The 22,013-nt window shown below is 33.4% G+C and overlaps 1 protein-coding gene across 3 annotated transcripts in view; it reads right to left on the reverse strand.

Annotated features, from left to right (window-relative positions):
- Window positions 1–22,013, reverse strand: part of VPS13A (vacuolar protein sorting 13 homolog A) — a 213,835-nt gene that overhangs the window by 34,381 nt on the left and 157,441 nt on the right. For all 3 annotated transcript variants that reach the window (XM_037030342.1, XM_037030343.1, XM_037030344.1), the window contains exons 53-67: window positions 20,994–21,123; window positions 19,224–19,456; window positions 15,745–15,898; window positions 15,094–15,240; window positions 14,808–14,889; window positions 13,939–14,008; window positions 12,755–12,860; window positions 9,101–9,214; window positions 7,895–8,040; window positions 6,569–6,650; window positions 5,573–5,686; window positions 4,194–4,269; window positions 3,939–4,102; window positions 3,602–3,647; window positions 3,369–3,492 (exon numbers count right to left, since the gene is read on the reverse strand). In XM_037030342.1, the coding sequence (XP_036886237.1) occupies window positions 3,369–3,492; window positions 3,602–3,647; window positions 3,939–4,102; window positions 4,194–4,269; window positions 5,573–5,686; window positions 6,569–6,650; window positions 7,895–8,040; window positions 9,101–9,214; window positions 12,755–12,860; window positions 13,939–14,008; window positions 14,808–14,889; window positions 15,094–15,240; window positions 15,745–15,898; window positions 19,224–19,456; window positions 20,994–21,123 (1,788 nt within the window). The remainder of the gene's footprint in view (window positions 1–3,368; window positions 3,493–3,601; window positions 3,648–3,938; window positions 4,103–4,193; window positions 4,270–5,572; window positions 5,687–6,568; window positions 6,651–7,894; window positions 8,041–9,100; window positions 9,215–12,754; window positions 12,861–13,938; window positions 14,009–14,807; window positions 14,890–15,093; window positions 15,241–15,744; window positions 15,899–19,223; window positions 19,457–20,993; window positions 21,124–22,013) is intronic.

Raw genomic sequence — 22,013 nt, forward strand, 5'->3', positions numbered from 1 at the left:
CAAGGGACAAATAAACAAGGGAAAATACATCCTGTATTAAACGGTGATAAGAGCTAAAGAGAAAAACAATAAAAGGGGGAAGACAGATATGAAGTACCTGAGGTGGGGGTAGAGGATACATCAACATTTTAGGGTGGCCACAGAAGGCCTCACTGGGAAGACAGCTTTCTGTGGAAAGTGACTGTGGACAGCAGAGTGAAAAGTGCTCTAAGGAGAGGGGCTAATCCTTGTTTTAAGTTCCACGTCTGATCTACCAGTCAATATTCTCACATAAGATGAATAATATGGAGGGGGGGTGTTTAGATTTTGAGATTTCTTTTTTCTCTTGATAGCATAAGCTAGGATGGTCTGTTGGCTTTTTGGATACCACTTTCTCAGTTATCCTCCTTACTTTAATGGCCATTCCTTTTCAGTCTCTTTGGCTGGGACCTCTATTTCCTCAACCACTAAGTGTTGATGTGATCCAGGACCAAGTCCTTGGACCTTTGTTTTGTTTTGTTTCTTTTCCATGCTCATTCCCTAGATGATCCTGTCCAATCTTATGTCTTTAACCACCTTATTAGAGGCTCATGAAACTCAAATTTTTAATTCTAGCTAGGACCATTCTTCAAACTCCTATCTCAACTATTCTATGCCACCATGTGGATGTGTTAGTTAAATTTAATACACTCTAAGCAAAACTTCCAATTCCCTAAAAGGAGTAACAGCCTCATCCTTCCAATGGTTGAGATAAAAACTTCAGAATTATCCCTTATGGTTCTTTCTATCCCACATTCTATTTATAAATCAATCCTGTTACCTTCAAAGCACATGCAGAACATTGACCCCTTGTTACAACTTCCACCTTCAAATAGTCCAATCATTATAATTTCTCATCTGGATTACTTCAAAAGCCTCTTTATTTTCCCCCTGTTTCTACCCAGGTCTGCCTGTGGTTTATTTTAGTATAACAGCCAGTTCATGTCATTCTGTGACAGGATAGTAAGAAGCTAGGAAAAGTCATGGGCAAGTGGAATAGGGAAACTAAGACAAGAAAATTAAACAAGGCCAACAATGCAAACAACTTACAGCCAGCTAATGAACTGCAAGACCTGTTCTTCCTAACCAAGGACACATGAGAGCAAATAGTTTTTACCTCTCCTCTCTAACCAGAGAATACATAGCCCAAATCACCCTGGTCAAGAAAATAAACAACAGAGACTCAACTAATGCTATTTGTGCCAGCTAAAACCAAGAACAGGTGAAGTCAAGGGAACAAATAACAAAAACCTGCATGGAGCCAGAGAGACCTAAGATAAAAGTGAAACAGTAAAGCAGACCAAAGAATCCCAAACTCCCTATATACTCATTTTAATGCATCAGCATATTAAAAATCCACCTGGAAAGCTGATAAATATTTTACTGAAACCCTCCCCTAAGATTCTTGCCCACAGAAGAAAATTAAACATCCTCAAGACAAAGACTCAGTGTAGTGGCTGGCTCTAGAGCATGCCCATGCCTTCTCAGGCATGAACTTTTTACTTTCTCCTAAATGCTAAGGGTCCCCATGAGACTTGCAACCAGGGGAGCAGTGGGCAGCAGCAGCTCATGCCAGGCTAACCCACCTCTTTATGTCTCTTACCCTGCTTTACTTTTCTTAATAGAATTTTTCACCATTTGGTATATCATATATTTATCAGTTCTTGATAAAAACTGATAAAAACTCGTTTTTGTCTATACTTTCTCACCAGAATACAAGCTGTATGAGGACAAGGACTTGGCCAAGTGTATTCATTTCTGGTTCGCTGGGTGATTAAAACAGTACCTAGACATACAAGTTGCTCTCTAAAATGTGTTAAGTCAATAATTATTACATTTATATGTTTTAGAACAAGCCTGTCAACTATCAAATAATTTTACTTTAATTTTGTTTTCCTATCAATTATTGAAGGAAATGTCAAATTCTTCCACCATTATAAAAAATTTGGAAAGTTCTTGTAATTTTGTCAGTTTTTGCTTTATAAAGATTGAGTCCATTGTGAGTTGAATACAAGTTCAAAACTGTTAATATCTTCTTGGTTGACTATTCTTTTTATCATTAGCTAATTATCTTATGTACCTAAAATAATGCTTTTTTTGGTCTTACTGTCTATTTCATCTAATATTATATAGTAACCATCTTCAGAAATGATATTAAAATGCTTAATGGCAATCATTCCCTTTTCAAATTGTATCTTATTATTTTTAACATTTTGGTTCTAATGTTGTTTTTATCCAGTTCAATTAGATCTACCCACTAGTACATATTCATACATTTGATTCCTGTAATCCACTTCCCCTTTCTTCTTTCAACATCCTTCTTCACAAGTATATTCTATGTTAGTTTTTAGTCTTATTTTTTCTGGACATGTTTTATTTTGCTGAAAGGGAATATAGCTGGGGATAGATTGTACGGTTTTTTGATAAATGTAAGGTTATTCTAGCAGTCTGGGTAGACATCTGCATAGATCTCTACATATTTTGAATCCTCACGTTTCACTGACTTGTGATCTTCCCCAAGGACTATGGCTCAACACATTATATTTGTGAAATTAAAATTACAGGTAGAGTAGACTGTAAACCCTTTTTTCCAATCTTCTAAATTAGAAAACTAGAAATACCCACAACTGTGGTAAAGCCAGATGAAATAGTGACTTAAGAGGAATAACTCATACAATGACAATACTTATCTCTTTAGAGCAGGAAGCAAAAGAAAATACAAACAGAAACAGATTAGGAAGATATCCACCCACCTAATTTTCTAAATTAGTTCTCATTAGGATGAATTGAATCAACTGCAGTCCATGCTGCAAACTTCTAGAGTAGAGGTAACAACAACGCAAGTACTATTTTCAGTCTTAAGCTAAATTTAATTTGGAGGAAAAGAGGACATATTTTAAAATTTGCAAAAAAGAAGAGAAATATAGGAAGTAGATGTAATAATCTTGAACAAAATATTATAAAGGAAGGGTGAACACAAATGGGTCTGAACTCAGAATAGAAAATGCCATTCTTTGTTCTCTCCAAAAGGAAACAATATTATACTTGCTAATTTTATAACTGGCTTGTAGCATTACATTATTGTAATGTATTCTGATCAAGATAATGACAAAGTTTGCTTGCTAAACTTTTTAGGCTGTTGGGAATGAATGATGAATAAAGGAAACCTCTATCAAAGTGAAATGATTCAATGGCAATAACTTAAAAAATATCAAAAGGAATCAGCAAGACCATATGCAACTTGCCGTATTACAGGTTTCACAACTAGGTGCCTTAAACCAAATGACAGGTTTATTTCATTTCTCATGGTTTAAGCATTTTACTCATACTCTACATCAAAGAAAATCTACCTTTTTATCCCTTGAAATGTACTGCTAGCCATGTCTATGATGCCTCCAGTTGGCCTTGCCACAGCGCCAACTAACCCTTTCCCAACGCCTTTAAGGAAACCAGCTGCTCCTCCTTTTTGAGCTCCTACAAGGAAAAAAGACAAAGTTTTAGACAATTAGATCAAGAATAAGAATTGAATCAATTTGTAAAAGACTTGGTAATACGTATCACCCAAAGGAGTTACTATACTTGCCTTTGATTGGCTTTGTAACAATTCCTGTTATGCCACTTACGAAACCCTAGAAGAAAAGTACAATTGAACATTTGTATTACATTCACATGATGCCTTGATGAACCAAGTCTGACGTGCTCTCTACATGCCATAAGAATTAACATATTTCCTAAGCATTTTATTTAAACAGGATGCTTTTGGAAGCCTCTGAGATATTTTATATAGGTCACAACCCACTGCTCCTCCAGTATCCACATAATACTAGAATGAGTGAAAGTTACTTGTCTGTCTCCTTATTCACAGAATGTGGCTTTAAAAGCCATTTCCTGTAATGTTCACACACTAGGACATGTCTCACAGAAACTAAGCCTTTTCCTCCACGAGTGATGCCTTCTCTAAGACCAGCTGGTTGCTTATTCATGGCTTCTCTTCTCTTCTGTTGGTAGTCTTCATCCATGGTCATAGCTGCTACCCCTTTCGCCATGGCACTGGTGATTCTGGAGGCAGCACCGGCTAATCCACCTAGCAGAAATTATCATACATATCTTCAGTAAAAGCAAATATGTCATTACTTTCTAGCATAATCGCACCTGGGAGGCATTCTGTTTCTTACCCACAGCTCCACCTACTAATGCCTTCAGTCCTAGCGCCATTCCCTCCACAAACTCTTCAGGACCCTGGATGGCTCCCTAAAGGATCAAAAATTAATAACAAATGAGGTTATATCTACTGTTAAAGGTGACCTAATTGATATAAATGAGGAAAATTAGTAGTAACAAAAATAAAGAGATCCCCGAGAAAGTGACAGCAGCAGAAAATCTCACACTAACAGAAATCTCAGATATTTCATGACATTATAAGTAAAAAAGATGTTTACGAGTTCATTAAGTAAAAAAGATAAGCTAACCCAGGTTCAGACAGGAGTATGACTATTCACAAATGTGCACAAAAAAATGTTTGTTCTGTATTGTAAGGTATATAATGAGAAGGTAGGCACACACTATTCTTGATAATTTTTTAAAAGATTTAATTTATTTTTAGAGAGAGGAAAAGGGAAGGAGAAAGAGGGGAGAGAAACATCAATGTGTGGTTGCTTCGCACATGCCCCCACTAGAGAACTGGTCTGCAACCCAGGCATGCACCCTGACTGAGAATCGAACCAGTGACTCTTTGGTTTGCAGGCTGGTGCTCAATCCACTGAGCCACACCAGCTAGGGCATATTCTTGATAATTTTTTATAAAATAAATAAAAACAGCCCTGGCTGGTGTAGCTCAGTGGATTGAGTGCGGCCTGCGAACCACACGATCACGGTTCGATTCTCAGCCAGGGCACATGCCTGGGTTGCAGGCTGGTTCCCAGCAGGGGACTTATGAGAGGCAACCATACATTGATATTTCTCTCCTTCCCTTCCCCTCTAAGGATAATTAAATAAAATCTTTAAAAAAAATAAAAACACTTTAACTATTAATATATCTAATGTTTTAAATTAAAGCATACAAAACAAATATTAGTTTTACCATACTTTTCATTATCATTTACTCTTGTAAGTAAAAGTAGGAGAGTTTTGAATGTTTTGACAGAAAATTTTAGGGACACAGAAAAAGCATAACCTTTGCCTCTGATTCAGATTGCTTTGCAGAGCACCAGCCTACAGGGCTATGTTTGCTGTTCTGCACCACTATGCAGAGCAAGACTGCGTGTCTGTGATACTCTTCTATGACAGGATGAATTTTGTCCACCTTTAATACTCCAAGAGGGCACTTAAAATTCAGTATATTTTTATAGAGTCTTAAGTTTAAATTTTGAGGGAAATGATAAAAATTTCTCCCCAAATTTCTTAAAAGCTCTTATTGTTTGCTACAAAATAATGTCCCTTTGTAGCATCTCCCAAAATCCAATTATATCTACCACTTAGGTTAACAACTGAAATGCATTACTTATTCAAAAGTATCAGTATGATATAGTGCACAATGCAAGAATAACTATTTTACCTGGTAAGGTTCATAGAAAAATGCTTCTACACCTTCAGAAAATTCTCTAATTAAGCCAAAGGGATTTCCCAAAACTTCAAGTCCAAGAATGAGTACATACATCTGCTTAATGGCCTAAAAATGAAGTATGAATATTAATCAACTTGGATAACAAGATTTAATATCTTTTCTTATAGTCAGTATACAAATCCAATTTTTCAGGCTAACCTTCATCATCAATTTCAAAACCTAAACCAGGTATCTTATCTTATCACCACTAGTCATCATTTTAAAAAAGAAATTTGGTGCCAGAGTATTAGAAATAACATGATATATTTACATAGTGATTTAGAATATTCAAAATGCTTTCACTTTTACAACCACGAGTGACAGTTTTTAATACTACCATTTTATAGAAGCAGAAACACAGAGGTCAAATCATCCCAAGGGCCACACAGAGGTTAAATGTCAAAACTGGGATCCAAACCCACACCTTCTGAGCCACGCTTAGTGATCTGTCCACTACACAACAGTTGTCTCAGATGTTCTATGTTATATCAAAATACCAGAGTCTTAGCAAAGGTGGAAAAAAATCCACTAAAATAAAATACATAGCAGACTCAACAACTCCGTTACATTAAAAATACCCCGTGTTTATCATGTAGTTACTAATAAATAGTTTCTCTTGACCTTATGTTTTAAAGTGAGTGTGGTGAATTATTTAACATTTTATTTAAAGATTTATGTCTAGTTCATACTGATCCAAGGGGTCTCTGAATCCCCTTGAATCCTACACACCAGAAAAGATTTTGGTGTGTAGCTAAAAATTAGGAGGACAGAAAACTGACATGGTCGTTAGTCTCAATTTCTTTTTACAATTCTGAAAATAAAACATGATTGAAAATTTTTGAACTGGCTATTAACTCCCTTGCCAAATCTATATCATTTATGTAGAGACACATTCAGTTTCACTATTTGGTATCACCCTGCCCCTTTATAAAACAATCTGAGACAAACCTGTTTTGAATAGTGTCTTACTACTTCAGACTGTAGTTCAGATGTCGTATGAAATTGATAGTTGAGTTCAAAAAATGCAAGTCTAAAAAAAAAAACATATAACAGTATAAATGTGTGTGTGTGTGTGTGTGTGTGTGTAAAGAGAGGGAGGGAGAAAGGGAGGGAAAAACAGAGAGAGGGGGAGAGAGAGCTTTTAATATTAAGGTTTTATTTTCATTAGACCTTTTCTGTAAATCTTTCCTTTCAGTACATTTTCTCACGGCAGTAAGAAAAGCTACCTCTTTACCTACATCTCTGCACATTCTGGTCAAAGAAAGCTCTAAAATCTGGTAAAGGCATGGCTCTTATCCTCAGGAAATGCACCTACATAAACATATTTTCCAAGTGAGTTAGAGGATTCAGAGACCCCTTGGATCCCATTCGTGGACCAGACCTTATATTTGTCAACTCTGCCCTATCATGGCCTGTATAGAAAATGGTTGACACACTGAGATAAATGGAAGAGGCTGCTCAAGAATGGCCAGGGTTCAGTTGCTGCAGGGTAGGGCCTGACTGCTCAGCCAATAACTGAGGAATCAAGGCTAGTTTACTTATAACCTATTCCCAGCATATACCTAATCAACTAATTGGGAAGCTCTAGGATAGCAGATAAGATAGCAGCAAGATAAGAAATCTTACTTTATTCCAATGTGGTATCTTCAAACCTGTGTTCTTTAATTTGACTATTCCCTAACTTTATCCAGACTTAAGAGTTACATCTTTTTAGACTCATGGATTCTTACCACTCTGCTCAGTAACAGTCCTAGGTGCTACCTGGAAAGGGCATCCTCATCTAAAGTCTCCACTACAACTCTGAGTCTCTCTGGTCAGATATTCTAATAGCTCCCATTATGACTCACACTAAAACGTCCATTCCTGACTGTAACAGGTAAACTGATCCCTTCATCTCTCCTATCATGACATTCATTTTTGCCCTGGTCATACATGCTTCACGAGTCTTGATTCCACAGGCCTGGAAGCTATGTCTTTAAAGCACCACCACTTTGGGCACACACAGCTTCTGAGCCATTCCCTAGGCCAGAAAGGCCTTATACAACGGACAAACATGCATGACCCCACCCCCATTTCTTAAAGAAATTATTTAACAATTCATTTGTCATTTAATAGTTGAGGGATAGCAGGTGTACACTATCTAAATTATACTCCATTTAAAAGCAAACATCATACTGTGCCTAAGATCTATAATGGACTTTACACTTTTTTAACTTACAATTTTTTAGGTAAATATAAAAAGGACTTAAATTTAGACATGAATATTAAACATACTTAAAAACTACATCTTGCACATCTGTGAGAGTGGCACCAATACTCTTCAGCAAAAGATTTAAAGAACGAATTGCAATAAATCCTACATGTTTTTCTGATTCTTCAGCTGCTTCTTTACCCGAACTCAGTGAAACACTTAAATGCAACTAATGAGATAAAGAGATAAACATTAGTACTTCATAATGACAATATTAACTTTTAATATTCATTTTAAAGTCACCACACCATTAACAAAATTTCAAAGTTATCAGTACTATGTCATAATTAATAAATGGACAGTTAAAAAAATTTAAATCTAATACAGCTCTTTTTAAATTTTTAATTTATCAATATAAGATGATATATTTAGTTCAATGCAATTCTTTTGAAACCTAAGAAAATATTAATTTTTATATATTTTTAATGACAATCTAGGAGTTAAAGCTGTTGAAAATAATTCAAATATCTCCATTAAATGAATGTGTCAACGATTAGAACTAAGTTAGCAGGATGAAGCCAGTTAAAAGCACTTCTATACTGTATGCATATACATACTGCATACACTGTATTACAATAATTTTCTTCAAGTATTCTGTAACTCAAAGAAACTCTGTGTTAAGAACTTATATTTAATTGTATTCAATCATCAAATCTTAAATCAAGACTATTTTATAAACTAAAACTTATACACAGTTAATAATAATGTATTGCAGACTTGAAAGCTGCTAAGAGCATAAATCTTAAAAGTTCTCATCACAAGAAAACAGTTTTTATAATACGTATAGTGACAGATGGCAATGTACTGGGGTGACCAGTTCATAGTATACAATACCAAATTCTCACACTGCACACCTGAAATGAATATAATGTGCCACTTACCACTCTGCTAAAACACCAACTTGCACATACATCATACACAAAATTTTGAAAATTGTCATTAAACACCTTAACGCTAAGGTGATACAATATGATTCAAGATATAAACATATGAACACACACTGCAGGAGGCTCCACTATTATTTCCATATGGTGAAAATTATGACAATGTAAGAATAAAAATTTAAAAGGACTAATGCTTTGTTATTTATTTATATTTGTAACTGTGAAGTTACAAAATTTATAAACTATTTAAAAACATAATTTAAATACTATGTCCACCCAACAGAGGCAGTAAATTTGCTATTACCTAGACTATTGTGGATAACAAAAATGACTTATTTCCCCTACCTTGATAGGAGATATATGAAAGTACTCATAGAGGCTGACTTGTGATGAGTCTACTAATGACGCTGTTCTATATTCTTCTTGGAAAACTTCTATATCTTTATGAAAAAGTTCAATCTATAAAGGGACATAAAAAAAAGTTAAGGGACCTATTTTCATGAAGTATTTAAGCCAAGAGCTCATACACTGCAAAACACTCCTCTATAATATCCAGGTTCAACACTATTCATAACTAGAAACAAACATGAAACTAGGAAGCTCACTGAACTCCAAGTACAATAAATACCAAGATATTTACAAACAAATGTTGAAACTCAAAGACAAGGAAAAAATGTTACAAATAAGAAAAGTGACTTATTACATACAAGGGGACCCCAATAAGATTAATAGTTGGCTTCTTGGAAAAAACAAGGAGGCAAGATAATAGCAGAATTCAAAGTGCTCAAAAGGGAAAAAAAGAATCCTATACCGGGTATGGCTATTTTTCAAAATGAAGGGATATAAAGACATTCTCAAAATTTAAAAAACTAAGATAATTTGTTGCTAGTAGGTCTACTTTATAAGAAACACTATCAGAAGTTCATTAGGCTGAAAGCAAGTGACTCCAAATGATAATCAGAATCCAAATTAAAAAAACAAAAAGCACTGGTAAAGATAACTATATAATTATACAAGACAGTATCAATAAATAATCTCTTCCCTTTCTTCTCTTAACTAATTTAAAAGGCAACTGATTAAATAATATATTAGCTGGGCCAAGCTTTTATGAATATGAACACTAAAATCCTCAATAAAATGGTAGCAAACCAAACCTAGCAAGATATTTTTAAAAATTATACACATGACCAAGTGGATTTCATCCTGTGTATACAAGATTGTTTTAATGTGCAATGTAAGAAAATATACCAATAGAACAAAAACAAAAACCACGTAATAATTCCAATACATGCATAAAAAGCATGTGACAAATTTGATCATGCTTGGTAAAACTGCTATACAAACTATAAACAGAAGAGAACTCAACCTGAAACAAAGCCATCCACACAAAAAAAAATCCTCCAACAACATTAAAATTAATCGAGAAAGACTGAAGGCTTTCCCTCTAAGATCAGACACAGGGGAAAAATGTCCGCGCCTGGCACTTCTAGTCAATGTTGTACTACAGGTTCTAGCAGGACAATTTGGCAAGAAAAAGAAACAAAAGGTACCCAGATCAGAAAGGAAGAGGTAAAACTACCTCTCTTCTCAGATACAATTACATATATAGAAACCCTAATGATCCACAAAATAATAATTAAAGCTAATAAATAAGTTCAGTCAAGTTGAAGAACACAAGATCAATATAAAAATGTATTTCTTTATACTTCAGTGAACAAAGCAAAAATGAGTAAGAAAACAATTTCACTCATAGTACCCTAAAAAGAAAGAAATGGAAGTAAATTTAACAGAAGGAATACAAAACTTACACTCTGAAAACTATAAAATACATTGAAAGAAAATAAAGACGATCTACATGAATGGAAAACATCCCATGTTCAAGGACTGAAAGGCTTGATACTGTTAAGATGGGAACACCCCTTAAATTGACCTCTAGAGTCAATGTCACCCTGGTGTTATCCCCAACTTCTAGAGAAGTCAATAGCTGACTCTTAAATTCACATGGGATTGCAAATGGATCCATAATAGCCCCAAATCACCTTGAAAAAACAAGGTAGGATTTGTCACTCTTCTCAATTTTAAAACTTACTATAAAACAACAATAATAAAGACAATGTGGTATTGGCATAAGGATGGAAATATAGGTTACGGGAATAAAATCATATATCTATAATCAATTGATTTTTTATAAAGGTATCAAGATCATTAATGTAGAATGGATAGTCTTTTTAACAAATTGTACTGAAACAACTGGATAGCCCAATGCTAAAGACTGATGTAGCACCCTTACCTCACACCATATACAAAAATTAAAGACCTAATTCTAATAGCTAAAACTGTAAACCTCTTAGAATATAGAACTAAATTTTCATAATGTTGGATTTGACAAAGGATTCTTAGAGATGGCAGCAAAACATGATCAACAACAAAAAATAGTTAGGGTTTCACTAACATTAAAAACTTTTGTGCTTCAAAAGACATCAAGAACGTAAAACAAAATACAAATAATGATAGACAAATATTTAAAAATCATGTATCTGATTCAAGATTTGTGTTCAGAATATATAAAGAACTTTTACAACTCAACAAAAATAGGACAACCCATTAAACAATAAGTAAAGTAACAAAGTATCTGACTAGGCATTTTTCCACAAAAGATATGCAAGTAGTCAAATAAGATATTAAAAGATGCTCAATGTCATGACTCATCAGGTAAATGCAAATCAAAACCACAATGATATATATACTATTTCACACCCACAAGGATGGCGAGAATCAAAAGGGCAGATAATAATAAGTGTTGGTAAGGATATGTTTGTTGGAATCAGAATCCTCACATGTTCTGGTGAGAACATAAAATGGACACTATGGAAAACTGCCTGGCAGTCCTAATATGATCAAACATAGTTATCATGTTCCTGGAGATTCCATTCCTAGGTACACATCCCACAGAAATAGAAACATATGTCCAAATAAAAGCTTGTACACAAATATTCATAGCAGCATTAGTTATAATAGCCCAAATGTGAAAACACCTCAAATGTCCACTAACTGATGAATGGGAAAAAAAACGTGGCATATATCCATACAATAAAGTATTACTTGGTTATAAAAAATGAAGTACATATACATACTACATGGATGAACCTTAAAAACATAGTAAGTAAAATAATCCCATCAAAAAGACTATATAGTATATGATTCCATTAATATGATATATCTAGAGTAGAAAACCTATAGACACAAAATATAGTAGTGGTTCAATGGGGCTAGAATGGTTTCTTTTGGGGGTGATGAAAATGTTCTAGAATTAAATAGTGGGGATGGTCATTTAATTATGTAAATATACTAAAAACCATTGAATCAAACACTTTAAATGGGTAAAATGTATGGTATATGAACTATATCTTGATAAACTTATTAACAGAAAGAAGTGTATTTGCCCTTATTCTTTATTCATGTAGTCTGTCACACCTTCAGAATTGTTTCTGTAAGGGCAGCTAAAAAAAGACAAAATATCTGACTCACCCTTATCACTGTGATTTTATAGCCTTCTCATCTGTCACAAATAAGATACTACCTTTAATTTGCCTTATCCCTTCTTCCATCAAATATCCTGGTCATTTTCAAATTTCTAAGTTACTAATTTAAAGAAAAGTAATCCTGGACGATAACATAGGAAAAAATAGTAATGTGAACATGACTGATTATCCTCTTCTTCCTCCTATTGACTTAAAACTTTCCTTCTATTTGCTAACTCTAACTTCTATTTGCAAGACTATTGTAGCTTATCTTGCTTCTATACAGTTTTCTTTAAAACTGTTCTTCTAGAATCAGAAAATGTGATTTCTACCAATATACGTACCACAGCAGCATAATTAAAATTATATTTTTAAAATAAAACAAAACCATTTTAATACTTTTAAGAATTTATAAGGATATTGTTCTTATTCCTCTTTCTCTAGGCCTTCCCATCAATGTTAACATTGTAAGTCTTACCTCCGTTTTTTCGGTTACTTCAGCTTCTGTCATAAGTTCTGCCAAAGCATAGACAAACCCAAGGTCTAACCTGAGGTCCATTTCCTGAATCAACACTTTGAAGTATCTATATTACAAAATAGAAAACATTAAAGATAATTAATTCATTATTAAGAAAATTAGATGAGACAAATGTAGGAATAAATAATTTATTTAAATAAATAAAGATTATTTAAATAATCTTCCTTCTAGGAAGATAACTGTCATAGCAAGATTGTTCATAACAGCAACAAACAGGTATGGAAATGACTGCAGGAAGACCATCTACCAGCACCTGCAGCAGGCAGCCATTTAACACTGAGTGATTACGACTAAACTCTAGCTACATACAACAAAAGAAATAAATTTTAGTAAAAAGTTTAATGCAAAAAGCAAGTCCCAGCAGTATATGTATGGTTTGAAATTTTTTTAATTAAGGGGAAAAGGGAAGATTAAGGAGGATAATGTTTAGGTGCATATATGCAATACAACTATAATTTCAAAAGCAAGGGAATGAAGACAGTGTTCGTCTTGGTGATAGGGCAGGGAAAACAAGAAAACGGAGTAATGCACAGATGGGTCTTTCTGTAAATGTCTTATTTCTTGGACTGGGTGGTGACTGGATTTGAAAATACTCTTTCTTGTTTCTAAAACAATATGCAGTAATTACAGAGAGCTGATGAGAAAAAATAAACAAAAACAAAAATAATAAAATGCCCATCATTTAAAAAAGATTTATCTATTTTTGGAGAAGGGGAAGGGAGGGAGAAAGAGAGGGAGAGAAACATCACTGGATGACAGATATATTGATCAATCAGTTGCTGCGTGCTTGTGTCCAGACTAGGAACTGCACCTGCAACCTAGGCACGTGCCCTGGCCAGGAATCAAACCTATGACCTTTTGCTTTGCCTAACCAACTGAGCAACACAGGTTACAGCGAAATGCCCATAATTAAAAAATGGCTATTTTTAATGTGTAGGCATATTTCTTTCAGAGCCTTCTGATTTCCCACAATTATAAAATAACTGACTTTTCTATATTTATAATTTAATGTTATACTCAAATCTTTTACTCATCTAAAATTTATTTTTTAAAGAGTACAATTAACTCACATATTTAAATCCAAACATTAAATACACACACCAGAAATGGATTAAGACACTCACTTAATTCGCGATATCTGGGAGTGCCCTGCAGATCTCATGACAATACAGACGTCTGTAAAAGGCTTTGGTGCTGTAAAGGTCAATAATGTGATCAATTCCAAAATGCTTTAAACAAAAGACAATAAGCATTTTCTTGCAATGTAATGTACATCACAATGATAAACTAAATTATTTACTCAATTATAAGTATCAATCGAAATTACTAGTATTTGCATGATGCATTACAATTATAATTTCAGACTCCAGGATTGTTTTTGTAAATTAGCTACATTCACTATAAGGATTACCAATCCTTTAAATTCATAATTATAATTAGAAGCAAGCATTAGAAGCATCAGGGAAACTTTGTGAAAACAGAGATTTCAGAATCTCGTCCCAGACTTCACTAGTCAAAAAGTTTCCAAGCAGATTATGAATATTCCTTAGATAGTTTAGAGTCTGGAGGTGGGGGTGGAAAGCAAAAAGAGTGGAGGGAAGCAGGGTAGTGAGATGGGAAGAGAAAGTGAGGAGAATAGAGACAGCAAAGAAAGAAAGTGAAGGGGAAGAAGAGGATGGAAGGACCTGTCAGTCACTGTCATGTGGAAATTATAGGACACTTTCCATGGTAAATGAACAGTCTGAATTTGAGCTTCACAATTTATTTGTAGGTCCTAGTGGCTTTCAAATCAGAGATCTAAAATTTGTAATTTTTAAAAATTAACATTTCTAAAAATTTAAATATATATTTCTAGTTAGTCTTTTCTTCAGTATTTATTCAGTTTTGTTGAAGTCAGCTGAGTAAAATGGTTTCATTTCATATTTTTTATAGTAAAAAAAAACCCCAGTATCTAACAGTATCATTTTTATGACACTCCAGAAATATAACAAACCTGAATCCATGGTGACCGACTTGGGAGGTCTAATAGGATAAAATACAAAGGGAAATATAGCACCATGTATCTGGTTTTGGATCTAAGAAAATTAAAAAAAAAAACAGGTCAGTGTATGATTATGTTAATTACAGAACCTGACTAGAACAACAAGTTTTAAGAAGTAGAAGGAACCAGAGTCTAGAACCACATTGAAATGGAAGTGCTAACTAAAACAGACCATGGGAATACATTAGTTTATTGCTCATTCCTTTAGAATATAATTTGCCAATCTTTTCAAACTCACCTGTATTCTATAAATTTGAATTCTAAATGATGACTGATGTGCAGATGTGTTATATTCCACTTTTAATGCTGGCAGATAATTTCTTCGTATAGCTATTTCATGTGGTTGCAGAATTTTCATGTTACTACCACTAGGTGTAAAGACAACCTGAAAAATATGCCATCCCCCAAAACACAGAAGTTCTTTTTACTCATAATTCATTGAAATTAGAAATCTGCACCAAAATATTTTAAATGTTAGTTAAAATAACAGGCTAAACATTTGGTTAGATTCAGAATGAGATCTTACAGCCCATATCTATACAATTCACAAAACTATTAAGATATTCCTTACAGCATGGTTGTATGACTTTTTCTGTAAATTTACTAAAATTTACCACAAAGAAGTGATAAAAGATAAAATAATCCTAGAAATAAAATAAATAAAAAATAAAAAGCTATTGATGTGTTAACCAAGGACCAGATCATTTGCATCTCAAGAGAAAGTCTGAGTTTTTAATAGACAACTATTTAAAATATTTTGTTTAAAGTATGTGTTACAACATTCATTGTTTTATAACAAAATAAGACTTCCCTTAAAAATTCACTAGTGATTAATCTAATTTCAACAAATAAAAATTAAAGCTTCATTATCAGTACTTAAAAATATTACCGGAATATTAGTGTCCAACTCAGTAATCTTATCTTCTGAAGGTGAAGATTCAATATATTCCTTAAATTCTTTCTCTAACTTCTCAGTGTGCTTTATACTCATTGGCTTCCATCTTGACTTCTTCTTGGGCTTTGTCTCCCAAACCACCTCAGAACTTATATATGAAAGCAAAAATCATGGTACTAATTTACACACATTTACATTTTAACTGGTTTATTACATGAATTACAAAACCTTGAGTAAAAATTTTGCAATATCTTCAATAATAAGCAAGCATATACAAGTTTAAAAACATGAATCCATTCAAACAATCTTATTAAATTCTTATTTATGCACCATTCTAGGTGGTAGGAATATTATCAGTAAACATCTCTCTCATTCTGAAGCTTTATCTTAGCTGAGGACATAAATATAGTAATTTAGCATAATTTAACATAGTAGGAGGTGAAGTTCTTTTGAAAGAAAAAATAGTAGGGTAAGGTGGATATGGAATATTGAGATATGTAAATTTGTGGGGTTGCAGTATTAAAATAGGGTTGTCCAGGGCTTTAAGCCCAGGGCTTTGTCATAGAAGATTTCAAGAATCTTAAAGGAAATTTATCCAGAAGACAACAGTGAGCATTTCAAGCAGAGAACCAGCTAGAGCCAAGGCTCCAAAGCAGAGCACGAGTGTAGTCATATGAAGAGGAGGAAGCAGACTGGCGTACCTGGAACACATTAAGAGAAGAAGATGAAGCAAGACAGATTGTGAGAGGCCAAATAATGGGAAAGCCTTGTAGGATATTGTAAAGACTTTGAGTTTTACCCTTCCATGATGAAGAACCACTGATCAATTATGAGAAGATCAGTGACATGATCTGACTTAACCTTCGTTAGGAACCCACTACTGAGATGAGAGAAGAAATAAGGAGTAACTGCTAGAAGCAGACAAACTTGTTAGGAGTTTAATCATAGAAAGCTGGGAGAGAAATGGTGATGGTTCTGTCTAGGATGATAACATTGAGCTAGTGAAAAGTGGTCAGATTTTATGTGTGTTTTGAAGGTAGAGCCAGCACAGAACTTCTAGATGGATTAAACTGATAAGAACAGATACTACACTTGATCTTATCCAAAAGGCTGACAAGTGGATAGATGGATTAGATGCTGGGTGTGAGATAAAGAGATGAATCAAGATGACTCCAAAGTTTTTGCCCTAAGCAACTAGAAACACATAGTTGTCATTAACTTCAATGGGGAAGCAGGTTTTGGTAGATCAGAAATTGGGTTTTAAACATAAAGTTTAAGAAGTCTCTTAGGTATCTGAGTAGAAATTTTGTGTAGGCAGTTGGATACACAAGCCTGGGGTTCAGAGGGGAAAATCTGGCTGATGGTGTATTTGCAGAAAATTCTGGCATATATGTAGTACTTGAAATCACAAAACTGAAACACAGAAGAGGACTAAGGTCTGAGAGCCTCATGGCATCCAATATTGTCTTCTCAGTGGAGAAGAAAAGAAACCAACCAATGAGACTGAGAATGTTGGGACAGAAAGAAAAATCAAGATGGTGAGGAACCCTGAAGTCAGGTCAAAGAAGGGATTTGTGTTAAATGTGACTTTAAACAGAAGGGGAAGTGGTTGGTAATAGTGAAATGAACCTGGCAATACACTGGTCTCTAGGATGATTTTGACAACACCAGTTTCATGGTACATTGAGAGCAAAGGCCTAGTTGGAATGGTTAAATAAAAAATAGTTTAAAAAATTGAACACAAGGAATACATTTAACTCTTCTGTAATGTACAACACTTTTGGGCAGTTTGGCTATAAGGGGAAGCAAATAAATAGGTAGTAGGTAGCAGGGAAATTAGGTTCAAGAGAATTTTTTTTAAGTTGAAAGAAATAACACTGGCAAGAACAATCCAAAAGAGAGCCAAAAATTTTGTTGATATAGGAGAAAGAAGGAAGAGAATAATTATATCGGTGTCTCAAGAGGTAAGAGGGTATAGTATACAGTGCACAAGTAGAAAAATTGTTTAAATAGGAGCACATATGATGTATCTATGGTAACTGTGGGGAAGTATGTCAGCATAGTAGGTAGGTAATAAATGATGGTGGGTAGGAAGCTGATATCCAGGGGTGGGTCTCTAAAAGTTCCTCTTTGAATGCTTCCATTTTCTCAGTGAAGTGAATGCAAGGCAGTGAGCTAAGACGGGGAATTGGGGTTTAGAAAAAGTATGAAACAATAACGTGGGAGAGACAGAGAGTGAAAGGAACAACTCTAATTCACTGAAAAGTTGCTGAAAAAAATAAACACAGAATAAAAAACTACCCACATTCTAAAGTTTCTTCACTGTTTCTGTTTCAGTATGTAAGTTATTCAGTTTTGTTTAGGTATTCTATTTGTTTATTCCTTCTAAAATTTATATTAACTCAATCAAAAGAAAGGTAGCAAACATGTATTATTTATTTCTACTTGCATCCACACCACAGCATAGGACATAACATGCTTAAAATCTAATGCCTCCTTAACATCTTTGTTTAAATAATAAACACATTTTTGAGAATAAATATTTTTAACAATATAGTGTTTAATATTGTTTAAAATGGATTCCATTTAATGAGGAGTCAGGAGCATTTCTAGATACATTTACAGAGAAAAATTTATATCTGTGTTATACACCTTTATTTTTTTAATTAATTTATTTAATTGTTGTTCAAGTACAGTTTTCTTTTACTCCCATCCCAGCCCACCCCCCTAGTCCTCCCCACCTCCCTCCCATTTCCACCCCCTTAATTGTTGTCCATGTGTCCTTTATACTAGTTACTGTAAACCCTTCCCCTTTTCCCCTGAAATTCCCTCCCCTCTCCTACCTGGTCATTGTCAGCCTGTTATATATATATTTATTTAATAGCTTAAGTCAAAGGATTGAATCTATATTATCATGGTTATATAGCCTAGAATCCAGAAATGCTTTCGAATTAGGAACAAATATAAATTATTAATTTTATTTTGAGTTTTTATGACCAGAATAGTAAAAGTATAGGGGAATAAAAGAGTTTCACTGGTGATGACTTATATGGAACATGATAAATATAGTATTACTTTATAATGTCTTAACGTACCAAGGTCAAAATAGAACATAATTGTCTTTACTCTTTGAACCACCATTTAAGGAGCAGCTATAATGTACCCTGCATTGTAGCAGGATAACCTAATGACATGTTAAATAAAGTATACTTTTAATAAGCTGAATAAACTTAACTTTTCAGAGAGCTGAGAGAATGAACAACATAAAGAAGGGTTTATCAATTTGATTTTTGATATATCTTTATCTCAAAGGGCAAAAAAAAATCTCAAGCATTTTTAAATTAGCACTACCTTTGTATTAATGGCTAACCAAAACAGAAAAGTTAAACTAAATTATTTTATATTTTACAATCACCACTCTTGATAATTAACAACTGATCATTTAAATTTATACAAATTTTAATGCACCTAACCTTGTAATGCCAATATAGGCTACTTCTTGCTTGGTGTAATTGTTGACAAGAGAAATTCCAACATCTTGTAATGCCAAAACAATTTCTTGCTCTGCTAATTCTGCCTTCTCATTTTCATATGTCACTTTAAATACCTTTGGATCTTCAGTGAATAAAATAATGCGCTGTAAGCCTTCAAAGAATGAAACTAAATAAATAGTCTTTTTCCCCGAATTTATAGCTGTCATCATATCCTAAAATAAAAGTACCAAAAAAAATTTAAGAATATTGTCCCAACCAACATGAAATCTAGAATTCACACTTAAAAAAATGAGCATAGTTATGGGATCTCCTTCATAGAGTCAAACAAACTAAATTAATATTTGTATAATACTGGAAATGTACATAATTAGAATCATTAGCTTCTACCATTATTATAATAAAGTTATTAGGAAGATACATCAATTGTTCTTTCATTTACCATTTTGATAAAATTTAATTAAACAGTCTTTCTGTGTAGATTTATCAATAACACAAAGTATTCTTTTCTCTCCTTTACTCTAAGACTAACCAGTATGTTACATGTTTTCAGTCAGAAATTCATGTTTTCTCACAGAGCTAAACTAAAGGTAATAAAACACGTCTGATATCCGACTGCACACCCTACAAAGCATGGATATTCACCGCAGATGAGTAATTCTGTGGGAAGTCCTTAGATATATGCGCTGTGCTGATATCAGTATCATGAGGTTCAATGATAAGATAAATATAGCAAACTCTAATAATTAACAGTTATCCATAAATTTCTAGTTAAGTAACATTCTGATTAAGAAAAAATATACAATATATGTGTCATGTTATAATCCACTGAAATTAAAAACTGTGGAATTGCTATCATAAAATCATTATATAGGAAGAGTTATATTACTTATAATCCTTTCTAAAAATACATAGCAGTAAAATTACATTGAGAAATAAGAAAACTAACTTATTTTCAAATGTTTCTAAAGTTCAACGATTGCCAGAGAGAAGGGAGTTGAGGGAGAGGCAGAAGAGGGGAAAGGGGGATAAATGGTAATAGAAGGAGGCTCGACTTGGGGTGGTAAATACACAACACAAAATACAGATGATATATTTTTCACACGAAACTTATATAACTTTACCAGCCAATGTCATTCCCAATAAATTCAATAAAAAACAAAATGAAGTCCTTCTAATATTTTGTAGTGAATTTCAGATTTAGCTTTTTCAAAATTAACTATCATTATGACATAAATATGCAAAATTACTAATCAAGAGTCAAATTAAGACATATTTTGAAAGACTAATAAAATTTTAATAAAACAATTTCTGAAAGCCATTGAAAATGTTACTAGAAAATGTTTGTGTATAATTTTATCATTATGAAAAAATAATCTATAATCGCTGGCCACCAGAAATAAATTCTTTAGTTAGTAGAGCCGTAGGTGTTCCTTACACAAGTGAAAATAACCTAGGGTGACTGTGAGTGAAGAACTTATCTGTTTACGATGTGAATGCTGAAAGCACCTCTCTCAGCACAATCTATCTCTGTAACATAATGGAAGCAAATAATGATGTAGACAAAGCAAGACTAGTTCTAGTGTTAAACATTCTTGGTTAAGTTAAAGTTTGAATACTACTTTTAAAATCTTTGGCGGTTTCTTTTACAAGTATAAACATAAAACAATATTAAATTAGCAAGGCCAAAAGAGAACACCACTAAAAAACAGCTGCTGAGACCACCAGGATAATCATCAGCCCAATACATACATCCTTTTGTGTCACTTCCCCGTAGCATTTCCCGCAACTCCACTTCAGGTTTCTAGAGCCCACTGGGTCAGCCCACGTATAAAGTACTGCTTTTCCAGGAGGGAGAGAATCTTCTATTTCACTGAGAGAACTGACATAAGTAGTAAATATATGCATTAAATTAAGTGTAAGTATGTGAATATATAAAGAACCCCAAATAACACTTCATTAATTACAAGTGCAATAACTGAGATTTATAATAGCTCTGATTAAGAACAGATTGTAAATTTTTCCTTATTCAATGAAGAAGTAGTTTTCTAAGAAAATAATGAGAATACTTCAATGAAAATATTTGTCCTACATAGGATATAAAGGTCTTCGGGTCTTTCAAATTACTTTTTCAACTTTTGTGTTAAAAGAAATTACAAAAGAAAAATATTCCAATTACTTTGTCTTATTTATACTAAATCTGAGAGAATTTAATTGGGTTGGTAATTCTTCCCTAAGTATTGGTTTTGGTCTGGCAAAAACCAACACAGCTCAATTATTTCTAAAAACCTAAGACACAGAATATAAATCTAAGAAATTCAATCAACTCACAAATTGATTACCAGAATAAAAAAACTAAAGAAGTTACAAACCAAAGGAGTATTAAAATGTAACTTTTGTGAGCTGTGTAAATTGATTCTCCAGATTAAAGGACTTCATTGGTTATGAGACACAATAACAATAGAATATCATTCTAGAGATATCTTTGTAAAATACTTAAATTTTAATAAAATAAAGAGAAAACAGTCCACAAACATCTAGGAAAATTGAAGTTACAAAGTAATAAAAGTAAGACTGGTCTTACACTTTTCTAAAATACTGAATGACAAAAAACAGTAGAGCAATGACTATATAATTTCAAGAAAAAACCTTATGACAGGTTTTTGTCAAATTGTCACTAATCTGTACAAATAAGACATTTTCAAACCAGCAACAGCATAATTACTATCCACAAAATCTTACTGAAAAAGTAACTCATAGACTTTTTTCCAA

Source organism: Sturnira hondurensis, unplaced genomic scaffold (assembly GCF_014824575.4).
Source record: "Sturnira hondurensis isolate 20B ecotype Veracruz unplaced genomic scaffold, ASM1482457v3 Scaffold0020642, whole genome shotgun sequence".
NCBI classification, from domain to species: Eukaryota; Metazoa; Chordata; class Mammalia; order Chiroptera; family Phyllostomidae; genus Sturnira; species Sturnira hondurensis.